The sequence below is a fragment of the Panicum virgatum genome, chromosome 2N, assembly GCF_016808335.1.
Source record: "Panicum virgatum strain AP13 chromosome 2N, P.virgatum_v5, whole genome shotgun sequence".
In the NCBI taxonomy this organism is placed as follows: domain Eukaryota; kingdom Viridiplantae; phylum Streptophyta; class Magnoliopsida; order Poales; family Poaceae; genus Panicum; species Panicum virgatum.
In genome coordinates, this window is record NC_053146.1 from 16,042,444 (window position 1) to 16,055,101 (window position 12,658).

The window sequence follows — 12,658 nt, forward strand, 5'->3', positions numbered from 1 at the left end:
AAGCCCTTCAAGAATTGTGCCTTGACGTGCTCCTCCACAAGAAGGTAGGCCTTGCGCTCTTCTTCGGTGAGCTCCTCCATTGTAGCCGTGATGATGTTTTCCTTGTCGATCTCTGAAGAGCCCATATTCTTCAAGGAGTAGATTAGATCGGTTTTAAAAACAGATTAATCTCTCCCCAGCGGAGTCGCCAAAAAGTGTGTTGACACAGAATCGCGCCAACACACTCGAATGCGCTAGAACGCGCGAGCGATCGTCAAAACGATCAACACCCGCGAAACCCTGGGCGGACCGGTCTGACCGGTTTCGCCGACCGATCTGACCGGTGCAGGCAGGGGCTCGCTGGAAACCTAGAACAGCGAGCTCGGGAGGGACCCCGTCGGAGCTCGTGATCGTAGGGTTGCTCTGAGGTCGGCAGGCCACTCAGAACGTCTTCAAACGCCGCCGGGACGAAGAAAGAAAGCAATCTAGGGTTGGAAAAGACTAGGGTTTGAGAGATAAAAGTAATGCGATTTTTTGTATTGATTCGATTGGGAATAACCTCAATTGGCCTTAGCCTTTATATTTATAGGCCGGGGAAGACGTACCCCTTCACGAGTAGGATTACATGAGGACTCTTTACAAAAACCATAATTCTACTCGGAGTGTACAGACCAGACCGGTCTGACCGGTCGACCTCAGCAGGTGCCAAATTTGGCCGTCAACAGTTTTTGTATGAAAATTACACCCAAACAAACATCTTAATTCCAAGATACAGTTTTTAACTACCACAAATATTTGCTCAGAAGCATCATATCCTTGATTCAGCATATGGTTACACGTTTGATTATTATACTGAAAAGACCAATGTTTAGGTAGATTTCATTCCAGAGTGCCCGGCTGGCTGGAATGAGAATTATATGCACTGTGGAGTTATGGCACTAGTAATCTAGACCATTGAAATGTGCACATCGAGATACGAGAATGTAAAAAAATCAAGCACATCTGTTCATGTAGTACGGAGGCGAAAGGAGTGGGACATAGCATGGGTACGAGGGCGGAACAGAAACTATGGTGGCTCAAGACAATTCTGAACCACATGTTTGAACAGCAAACAGTAAAGAACCTTAAAAAAATGGTGCTCCATTCTACAGGCGTTCGTCAATGAACCTCCGCCGCACACACTTTTGAACACTTATGATTTATCCATGCACAAAAGTGTGTGCATTTGCCATGGTAATTTGTAAGTTTTTGTGTAAAAGAATATGTGCAACAATCATCCATATATATATATATATATATATATATATATATATATATATATATATATATATATATTTTTTGTGTGTACGTGCAAGGTTAGTGTTTATTTGGTAATATTAATGATCCGTGCTGATAGTATGATGCACAAATATGCATGTTACTTGCACAATAAAACTATATAATGCATCATGTGTATTTATTCTCATACACATAAATGGATAAAATTATTTTACATGGATAGCATGAGTACTTGTGCAAGCAGTAGTTAAATTTGTACACGTTATTTTTTATGTGTGCATTTGATTGATTAAAAAAATGCATGCATATGCATCGGATGGTTATCACTTCTAATTTTTCCTTAAAAATAGATTAGTTTGATTTTTTGTGTGTGGTAGGGTGAACAATAGAAACAAGTGCACCATAAAATATTATCATTGTATAGCTATCTTTTTTGAACGCAAAAATGCTGTAGCTATCTCTTCACCAATATTTGTGCATATGTGTAGTTGGAGCGGATTGGGAAAAAAATCTAGGCACTGTGCATCCGTGTAATGTGCACATGCTCATTTAGATTGTTTAATTATTTATCTAATACACTAATATTTCAGTTAGGTAACGACTTAATACTAGCCGATCGTAATTTTGACCTCCAGCACGGCCTCCACCTTCCGTCTGGCACTCAGACCCGCAGACCCCCACGTGCTGGGTCCTATTAGACATTTTCACTCCTGATACAAACACCCCTCTTCATATTTCTCCATTTTCTTTATTTCCTTCATTCATCCAATCCCCCTCTGGCTAGTTTCAGAGAAAAAAAAAATCCACCTCTCTCACGCGTCATGTGTGCTAGGGTTTCCTAGGGGCCCGTGAATGTTGCTCACCGCGGAGCAGGCAACTCAGTCCCTGGTGGCGCAGTTGCGGCGGCGGCGTCGAGATCTGACTGTGATGAAAGCCATGAGCGGTGGTTGGAGCACTGCGGCGCTAGCGAAGGCCGACCTGCCGCTGGAGCAGGTGATGCGTGGGTGGGTGCTGACCTTCGGTGACCTGCGGCCGGAGCGAGGTGATGTGAGGCACGGCGGCAAGCGCACAGCTCGAAGCAGCCGGATCCGAGCGGTCGGCGTCTGATCCGTCCAACGGTGCTTGCATCCTTTTATTCCCCTCATTTTTCTCTTCCCATTTTCTCGATCTCCTTGCTATTCCCATTTATTGTCTCGGGGATTTTCGATTCAAATCTCAATTTGTGATGTTTGATTGTGATTTGGAATGGCAGTTGGTGAAGCCTTCCACTCCACACGTCCATATATGTGCTATGACAGGTTGGGTAAGTTCACCACAACAGTTGAATCAGGACAACGAGAAGATCATCAGGGTACGTGTTTATGAGTAGACATGCTAACCGAAAATTGCTACTACTTACTTAGCTCGTCCTCCTGCTCATGCGAATGACACAAACAAAAGTTACATTATGATATTTCCTTGTTTCAGTCACAAGTGGCTCACGTATGAATAAAATGACATATTAATAGGAGAATAGGATACCATGTTGAAATTGGAATTGGTATGCAGTTTTTCACAAAAATACAGGCATTTTGGCAAATCCACTAAGCATTTAAATATGGCACTAAGCATTTGAGAGAGTATATTTAGTTAAAACAGAGAATATGCTACATAATGTGTGCCTGTATGTGCAAGATATACCAAAATAAATTTATGTCTCATTATGCTTTTAACCTTGAAAACGAAAACTTGATTATGTTTAATCTCTCAACTGCATCACTGTTCTAGATGTTCACTTCACTTTGTTTTCATTGTGTTGATGATAGGTTTTCTTTCTTAACAGCCTGCTGAGCATGCTGGAGGGAGACACATTTGAAACTGGTGCTAGTCTGCTAACTTCTTAACCTAATTGACAGGTTTGTGAGATCTTCTTAGAGCTAAAGTATTTGTGCTGCAATAAAAAAGAAAGAAAGAATGAAACAACTTTTTTCAATGTTGCACTTTGTCCTACAATTAGTGTGCTGCTCGACACGTTGCTGGGTATTTAGCTTTATCTACTATTTTTTATGCATTAGAAAAATATACCAAGTATTTTAATAATACCAAATAAGCAGTTAATCAATATCGGTTAAGCATTTCAGATGTCTAGTACAAGTAGTTTCTCATGCTGGATAAGGAGGCTGGAGAGCGGGCTGAAAGTAGCATGTCTAGCTAAATTGCTAGAGCTGTTACCATCCATCGATTGATTGTTTAGGTGTAGCTTTTTTTTTGCGATCCATGTTGGATTCTAGCTTTAGGGGATTAGAGGCAAGAAGGCTATACATGATTTTGGGAATTGGGATTCTGCATATTGACTTATTGTTGCATATTTTGCATTTCTGTTAGTAAGTTCAGGGAATGAGGCATGGGGACTCAGGCAATATTTAATGGTTCATATTTAATTTTTAGAATTTCAGTTTAAAATGCCAAAAAGCGGGATATATATAGTTTTCCTTTAGATTTTGGGACAAAGTCAAACAGGTATTCGAGTTATGGGTTTTCCCCAAATTTGAGCATAGCCAAACACACGGGAAGCTGCTAGTTAATTACTTGGATCCCTCTTATGCATTTGATTTTGAACTTATCAACTTTACTATTCCAGTCAGATGATTCTACTATATTTTACTGCTAGGTTGTTGCAGCAGAAGTTCCAAATAGGGTGCAAGAGGGTGGTTTATTCAAAGGATCAGGTGAAGGGTGAGGTCCTGCACTTGTGCTGTTTTTTAATTTTATTTTGCTTCATGTGGTGATTTTGCTCAATCCCTGCACAAATTCATTGCCAGCACATGCCTTGATTGTTTTCTGATGGTTTAGATGTAGTGGGAAGTGAAAATCAGAGTCCTAGGGAGGTGGGGCTCATGAAAGTGTGGCCAATATAGAGATTTTAGGTCTCCCCCAAATCTTTAGGTATTTCTAGAGGCTGCTAGTACTTAATTGCTATGGTTGTCATCTCTTAGCTTGGTGATATGTCTACTGCACCTCTAAAAACTGTTGACACCAGCTTTATCTTTTGTATTGTCTGGGACTTTTATTATGTCCTTAACTCCTTATGTTCTCTTGGTAATGTATGATTCAGCCATGGAAACTTTTGCTAAATCATCAAGTAATTTATTAATTTTGAATTTAGCATTTTTGCATTATGATTCATAAACATTTTAATTAGATTGGTTATGTCTTCAGACTTGTATAGGCATTTTAATGTTGGTTCTCAATAAAACTTTCTACGAAGGCAATAATATTGATTCCCAATAAGCAATTTTATTGTTGTATCTATGCATAATAATACATTTCTTTAAGCAATTTTGTTGCCTTCAGAAAATAGATAACATACAACTGCCAGCAATGCTCATACAAGTTCAGCCTACTAATTTGTGAATGTTTTTTGGACCTCTATTACTTACATAGTTGCATGTTCTCTTTGATTTTTTTTAGAATTACAATGCAGGCCACCAGATTTTGAACATGGATGCAGATTGAAAGACATTTTGAGTAATTAGAAGTAAATACATTTGGCACTTTAGAGTACATATTGAGTGCATTTTATGATTTCTGGTTCACATAGTTCCGTAGTGAAAGTAGTAGACAAATAAATAAGTAACTATGTAGGTCTGAAAATTGTGTTCTAAAATATATGATGATGCATGACATTTCTGCGTTCTTTTTTCTTCATGGGGTTGTTGCTGTGTGTTCTGAAGTGCTTGTAGATTAGGATGAGATGATGCAGTTGCAGACACCACACTGATTTAGGACCTGATGAGGTAACTACAGGTGCAGGGAGTAAAATTGTGTAGGTAAAACTCTAATTTCTAACAAGCATAGATGCATTTGTAATAGGATGTCAAATTCATTTTATTTTAGATCTTGTAACATGAATAATGGCAGCTCTTTTCATGGTTCATAGGCAAAAGTATGGTTCTAAATTAGGCAGCTTACGTTACATTATCAAGCAATTTTTTTATAATATAAGTTATGCAGTCTCGTATAGGCATTTTATTGTTGGTTTGGTTCTCAATAAAACGGTTATACAGAGGCAATAATATTGGTTTCTAATAAATAATTTTATTGTTGTATTTAGACATAACAATACCTTTATTTAAGCAATTTTGTCTAAGCATTTTTTTGCAACATTACGGCTAGAACACACAAATTAGCATGTCAAATTTTTTGCCATCTACATTTTGCAGCTTCAACAAAAAGGACTGGGTGGGGGTGAGGCTTGACCAGCAGCGTGCATGTGAAGAATTTGGCCAAACAACTTTGTACATCTAGCAATTCTACTAGGGGCAGTTAAATAAGTAAAGGTGGTTTAGATTGTGTTCTTTCGGCAGCGAGGCCGGTGGGAGGAGGAAGCCTAAAATCGAGCAATTTTTTTGGATTTGTACATTTACTAAATTGCTTCAGAGTTTATTACGATATGCTTTCGACTTTCAATAAAAGTGATTTTTGGGATTGCATGGAAAAAATATCATCAAAATATATTGAAGTAAGATTTTATTTTGATGGTTTTGTTGAGGGCAACACAATGGTGCAATCAAATTTTAATTTTGATCTTGAGGGGGTAAAATTATGGCTTTTTTAAATTTGAGATTGCTTTTGCATGTGCTGATGTCATTTTTTTGTCTTTATCTTATGAAGTTAAACCCAATACCTCTATATGACTAAAAAAGAGTGCCGTACGGCTACGGCCGGCCGTATATTAGCTGCGTCCTTTCAGTTAATGTAGTGGAGGAAAAGTCTGCAAGTTGGATACTCACCGTCCATCTACAGTGTAAAAATTAATCATGTCCATATTCACTCCGTTCAGCAGCGAGCTCCAGCTCCAATCTAATAGTATTTTCCTCTCACACCACTCCAGCCACTAGATCCAGCTCCAACTAGCCAACATTATTTTTCTCTCATACCACTCCAGTCACCAGCTCCAGCTCTAGCACAGCGAACAGAGTGATTGAGTCTGTTCGGCTAGTCTAGATTTGTCTTGGCTTGATTTATTACGGCTTATTTCTTCTCATATAATACCATTCAATCTACTAGCCAAATACTATTTATTCTACCAACCTTATAGACTCATTCATCTATCCACATACTGTCAGAACACGCAGTCCACATGATTTTTTTATTGAAGTACTTGTCAGAAGCTGCTGAACGGGATCGGCATCACCGCCTTGGGAAAAAACACATGTCCGCACGCATCCACATGCGACAACGACGGTCCGGATAGAACGTGTGGCAGCACAGGCGAGTAAAATTGATTTAGCGGGCTCATTATCAAGTTGCACAAATACATCTTTCGTAAGCCGTGACCAGCCCATTAAGACATGGACAAAGTCTAGACACACAGACAGCTAAATACACTCTAGACAGCTGCTGTATTTGTTGCACACAGACAGTTTGTCTATTTATTTAACTGTCTGCTAGTTATTTAATTCACTATTTGACACATGAATCATGATGATCTAGTATATAATTTGATCTTTGTAGTCATTGTGTTGTTTATATGGAGAATACATGGAACTCCTTTCAAATTCCCCAAATTTGAGCATGAACAGCGAATTCCCCAAATTAGAGCATGCAAATCCAGGTCGGTTCTTCATTCCTTGGGCTGGAGCCTCCCAACAGGAAGCTACGCATGGAGCAGCTCGCGTCTGCATCGCCGGCGGAGGTCCGCCGTGCTTGCCGGTCCGCGCCCGCCATGCTCGCCAGTTCGCGCCGCCGGGGCTGGCCTGGAGTCGGCGACGCAGCAGCAGCAAGATGCCGCCGCCCGGCGTCGACCCGGATGGCCGCGCGCACCCGGCGCTGGACCGGCCAGAGCGTGCGCGGGCGCAGCCAGCTGGAGAGGCTCCCGGCCACGCGAGGCGAGGGCCGGCTGGCCAGTGGGCTCGTGACCAGGCGAGGCCGTGGCCGCCACAGGGTCAGCGATGGCGCGGCAAGCCCGGGACAGATCCGGCCAAGCCGGCGGCGCGAGTCAGGTCGAGATGGTCTGGCCACAGACGGCAAGTGCCGAGTGGGATCGGCCGTGGCGGCGGCTGGCCGGGAGGCATGCGGGGGAGCTGCTCCTCCATGGTCGTCCAGGCCCGGCCGGGACGGTGTCGGCCGCGGCCGGCGAGCGGCGGCACGGCGGGGGCTTCCGGGGCGGCGGCGAGAAGGACGAGCGCGGCCGGGATAGCGTCGGCCACGGCCGGCGAGCGGCGGCGCCGCCCGAGCTTCCGGTGCAGCGGCGAGGAGGACGAGCGCGGCCGCGACGGCGTCAGCAGCGGTCGGCGAGCGGGGGCGCGGCGCGGGCTTCCGGCAACGGTCGGCGAGCGGGGGCGCGGCGGCGAGGAGAGCGCGCTCGATTTGCCGCCAAAATGGACTCCGCGCGCGCGCACCCGCCCGCGCATCGGATCCTTGCGACCGGCGACGACTCGGCTCCGCTCGTGCAGCGGTTGTTCGGAGCTGTCGACTTCCATCGGAGCACGCGCTCACGCTGTAGACGACGGAGGCGACGACGACTCTCTCTCTCTTCTTTGAAACGGCTGATGTAAGTCGTATTTTGTTTTGTTCGATGCAAGTCGACGGCGCTAGCTGAGCGTTGTACGTGCCCTTACTTGTTTAACTTATCCTACTAGACCCAAGTCACGTGATCTACTTACCAAAATTGATACTGTGAGCAATACTCACGTGCCCTACTACTCCGAACAGGAAAGAGGTCGCTCCCCCTGACTTGTGGCCCCGCGGAACCCACTCGGCCCTCCCACTCTCCCAGAACCAGCCAGGCGTCAGCTGCGAATATGGCTGGTCATTCCGGTTACCCGAAATTTTCGAGTCGGGTAGTTCGGGTTTTAGGAATTTCGGGTTTCCAAAAATGATATCCGAAATCAGTTGAGAAAAACAAAAACCAGAAAGTTCGGGTTCGGGTTTTACCCGAATTACCCGAAATTCTGGAACTCCACATATGCAATATAAAATCAAATCAAATACACCCAACCATACATCCAGTTCACGCGTCCAAACTGACAGTTCAAACGAAATTAACTAACAATTCACACGTCCAAACCGTGACAGTTCACACTTCACATATCACAATTAATAAACATAATTTTGAAGCACACAAATCAAATCATAGATGAAAAAACTACATGACTAAGACTATGGCTGGGCATTCGGGTTACCCGAAATTTTCGGGTCGGGTAGTTCGGGTTTTAGGAATTTCGGGTTTCCAAAAATGATACCCGAAATCAGTTGGGAAAAACAAGAACCAGAAAATTCGGGTTTGGGTTCGGGTTTTACCCGAATTACCCGAAATTCTGGAACTCCACATATGCAATATAAATCAAATCAAATACACCCAACCATACATCCAGTTCACGCGTCCAAACTGACAGTTCAAACGAAATTAACTAACAATTCACACGTCCAAACCGTGACAGTTCACACTTCACATATCACAATTAATAAACATAGTTTTGAAGCACACAAATCAAATCATAGATGAAAAAACTACATGACTAAGACTATGGCTGGGCATTCGGGTTACCCGAAATTTTCGGATCGGGTAGTTCGGGTTTTAGGAATTTCGGGTTTTCAAAAATGATACCCGAAATCAGTTGGGAAAAACAAGAACCCGAAAATTCGGGTTCGGGTTTTACCCGAATTGCCTGAAATTCTGGAACTCCACATATGCAGTATAAAATCAAATCAAATACACCCAACCATATATCCAGTTCACGCGTCCAAACTGACAGTTCAAACGAAATTAACTAACACTTCACACGTCCAAACCGTGACAGTTCACACTTCACATATCACAATTAATAAACATAGTTTTGAAGCACACAAATCAAATCATAGATGAAAAAACTACATGACTAAGACAGATTCGCTTCCAAAGTCCAAACCTCCCAGCACTCCATCTGTCCAGCAGCACCACTGCACCACCCTAAATGCAAAGCAATAAGACAGGGATTTTCATTAACATAACAGAGATTGAAAAAAGTAAAAACCATTAGAGCATTACCTTTTTAAGATGTAGATGACCCAGGTTTGGAGATCGACTTGGAGTTGCTTCCTGTTGGTGTTGCTTGTGCTTGTGTTTTCGCAGTGGAAGCCTCTTTTTCTTTCCCTTTTCCTTTGCCAATATTCTGGGCTTTATGGTTACCAAATTCTTCTATTAACTCTACAATGACAGGAATCGAAGCAATGAGTAAAATTTTACAATGATGCAACAAATGCATAAAGGAGTTAAGAAAAATTTTATACCTTTTTCCATCATTTCTAATTCCTCCATATTCTCTTTGATGTCAATAGGAGTTGCTCTCCTAAGCCAATCCTGTGCACAAACTAGAGCCTCTACCATGAGTGGAGTAAGAGAAGTACGGAAATCATCTAAAATACGTCCACTTGTGCTAAAAGCGGACTCTGATGCTACTGTGGAGACAGGTATAGCAAGCACATCACGAGCCAAGTGAGCTAAAACTGGAAGCCTGGGTGCGTTGTCTTTCCACCAAACAAGGATGTCAATCTTCTTATTCCTATCCTCTGAATCTTCACTAAGATACTTGTCAAGTTCTGACTTGGTTGTGTTGCTAGAACCACTTTCCATCCTCATCCTCTTTGCAATTTTTTCAGCAAGCATGCCTTGTCTAGTTCCACTTGATTGATTGGGATCATTTACTTCAGTTTGTACTTCACTTGGAGCATGAATTTGCCTATATTCATCAAACAGCTCACGGAGACAAGATTTAATAGCTGCCCAAACTAGCTGTCCTCTTTCCTCACCAAATATTTCTTCAACAGTCAATTTGGTGTACAAAGATAACTTGTATCTTGGATCAAGAATTGCAGCAATAAAAATCAGTAAATTAATGTTCTCCTTTTCCTTCTCCTTTGCTTTTCCCTTCCCCCTACCCCTTCTCTCACTATCCCTCTCACTCTCAGTCTCTTGCTCCTGCTCTTTGTTGGTGTGCCAAACTCCCCAATACTTGTCAAATTTATCTTTCATTCTCTTGCCCATTGAAACTTGCAGATTATTTGTACTATTCATCCAAGATTGAATCAGCAAATGCACTTCCCCAATTTCTTGAAAGAATGTATTAGAGGTGACATGGAGACTCGAGGAGACACGGACAGTAAGATCATGAAAATGCTCTAGAAAGTCTGCCATTTTCTTGGCCCTACCCCAATCAGCTTCATCAGGGTGACCAGGGCCTTCTCTCTCTTCAGATAGGTCAATAACATAAGTGTAGTCATCTTCAGCAAGCCTTGTAAACACCTTCTCATAAGCAATTGCAGATTTTAGCATAAGGTATGTGTAGTTCCATCTAGTTGGGACATCAAGCTTGAGAAATGCCTTGCTCTCCACCTTCTCTTCCTCAGCAATTTCCTTAAACTTTACCAATCTTGAAGTCCCATTCTTAACCCATTTAATAGCAGCCCTGACACGCTTCACAGAGAGGTCAACTTCTTTCAATCCATCTTGCACAATGAGGTTAATGATGTGTGCAGCACACCTCATGTGCAAATACTTGCCACCAGCTATGTTGGTTCCCTGCAGCTGTCTCCTCAAAACAGCCACACCATTGTCATTAGCACTAGCATTATCAACAGTGACAGTCATTACTTTGTCCAAACCCCATTCAGTCAAGCATCTAAGCAAGTTTTTCCCAATATCCTCTCCCTTATGTCCCTTTACCTTGAAAAAACTGATCACTTTCTTATGTAGCTGCCAATTATCATCAATAAAGCTTGCAGTGACAGTCATATAGCTATCTTGCTGCTGAGAAGTCCAACCATCCGTTGTTAAGCAAATTCGCTGACAAGAATCTTTAAAAATTTTCTCCAGCTTGGCTCTTTCTTGAAAGTAAAGACGTAAAGTATCCCTAGTGCAGGTTCTTCTAGATGGTAATTGGAAACGTGGGCAGGCTTTGCTCATAAATTTCCTAAAGCCTGACCTCTCACCCATAGAAAAAGGCTCATCATCTTCTACAACCATCTCAGCAAAAGCCGCTCTAAGTGCATCTTGATCGAACCTCCATGTGGTAACACCTTCCCCTTGCAATGTGCCTTGTTTTCGGTCATTCTCGAACTTGTTAGGATTTCTTGGGCAACTTTGCAAGTGTCGAGACAACAAAGATGTACCGTGTCCCTTTGATTCAGCCTTCATTGGGCGAGAGCAATATTTGCATTATGCAGACTTGAGAAAACCCTTGTCATCCTTGATATTGTTGAAATGATTCCAAACATTTGACCTTGGTGCCATTTGCTTCCTTTCCTTCTCTTTCCCTGTGTCATTCTCTAGATCAATAACCTCCTGATTAGCAGCTTGTCCATTTGACTCTGATGGTTGTGAATCTTGAATCTCCATTGGCACAATTGAATTGTCATGTCTCGGTGTTCATTGATTGTGTCTCAATCTCAATATTATCTTCAGTTTCAGGCATCTGAAAGACAAAGAGCACTGATTTCAGTGAGTTCATCAAGACACTGCAGTTCAAAAGTCGTGACTGATTCCTATCCTTAAGCTATGCATTCAGATTTAAGAGTGTAACTGTGGAAGCAAATCAGCGATGCTACTAGATCTGAAAGACATGAACAAGTACAAGAGGGATGAATGACATACGTTGCAAGATTCCTCCGTCGTTGCTGCTGTTCTTCGGTCGTCTTTCCGGCTCGAGAAGCCCCTTGCCCCTGCTGGCCGTCGGCCGTTGCCGGTCTGAGGCACTGGTGGACGACGGTGGCGGTCGCCGGTCTGGCACCCTGCTGGCCGGCCTGTAGCCGAGATCTTGAGGAAGCCGAGGTCACCGGGGATAAGGAGAGGGCGAGGCGGAGAGCGACGCCGGTCGCCGGGGTTCGGGAAGAATGGGCCTCGACAGTCGCCGCCTCGGGCTCGGGGGCCTGCACGCTCGGCCGCTTGCGCAGGCGTAGGCGCACACGGAAGGTGGTGCCGGTGGCGGCGGGCGGTGGCGCGGTGGGCAGCTGGGGCTAGCGTGGGGGGCGGCGGCGTGGCGCGGGGTTGGGACGGCGCGGGGTCTGGGCGTCTGGCGAGTCGCGTCTGGCCGTCTGGGGCCTGGGGGCACGGCGTGGGATTAGGGTTAGGCTTGGTGTTGGGCTGGGAAGAATGGGCCTCGACGCTTGGTGTTGGTGGTGGGCTGGGCTGCAACTTACTTGGGCTAATGGGCTGACCAATTTTTCGGGTAAATCGGGTATTTCGGGTACCGTGGCCCAAAATCCGAACTACCCGTATTAATTTCGGGTACCGTGGGCTGGAACCCGTATTAGGGTTCGGGTTTTTCGGGCTCGGGTTTTTCGGGTTCGGGCTCGGGTTTTTTGGGTTCGGGCTTCGGGTATCGGGTTTTTTGCCCAGCCATAGCTGCGAACCCGTGGCGTCCCACACCTGGCACCAATCCCA

At 44.0% G+C, this 12,658-nt stretch overlaps 1 protein-coding gene and 2 long non-coding RNA genes across 4 annotated transcripts; 1 reads left to right on the top strand and 2 right to left on the bottom strand.

The window, feature by feature from the left end:
• The first annotated feature begins 2,053 nt into the window (after positions 1–2,053).
• Positions 2,054–5,715, top strand: LOC120659864. 2 transcript variants are annotated; one of them, XR_005669233.1, is made up of 5 exons: positions 2,056–2,375; positions 2,510–2,608; positions 3,080–3,152; positions 3,908–5,066; positions 5,460–5,715. It is a non-coding gene; the product is annotated as an uncharacterized LOC120659864 (long non-coding RNA). The 2 variants fall into 2 exon arrangements; XR_005669232.1 differs by lacking the exon at positions 5,460–5,715 and having other exon boundaries at positions 2,054–2,375; positions 3,063–3,152; positions 3,908–4,933.
• A 3,275-nt stretch (positions 5,716–8,990) lies between these two features.
• LOC120659865 lies at positions 8,991–9,609 on the bottom strand. Its single transcript, XR_005669234.1, has 3 exons — positions 9,511–9,609; positions 9,269–9,427; positions 8,991–9,190 (listed from the first exon to the last, which is right to left on the bottom strand). It is a non-coding gene; the product is annotated as an uncharacterized LOC120659865 (long non-coding RNA).
• Positions 9,610–9,632: 23 nt separating this feature from the next.
• Positions 9,633–10,867, bottom strand: LOC120662447 (zinc finger BED domain-containing protein RICESLEEPER 2-like). Its single transcript, XM_039941592.1, has 2 exons — positions 9,761–10,867; positions 9,633–9,656 (listed from the first exon to the last, which is right to left on the bottom strand). Exons 1-2 carry the CDS (start codon positions 10,865–10,867, stop codon positions 9,633–9,635), a joined length of 1,131 nt encoding a protein of 376 aa, XP_039797526.1.
• Between the last annotated feature and the right edge of the window lie 1,791 nt (positions 10,868–12,658).

Excerpts from the sequence above, each read along its gene's own strand:
- LOC120662447 (XM_039941592.1), bottom strand. The coding sequence starts at position 10,867 with ATGACTGTCACTGTTGATAATGCTAGTGCTAATGACAATGGTGTGGCT. Across the intron at positions 9,657-9,760 it reads ATAAGAAGATTGACATCCTT|CACAAGTGGACGTATTTTAG; the intron begins GTTTGGTGGAAA and ends GTCCGCTTTTAG.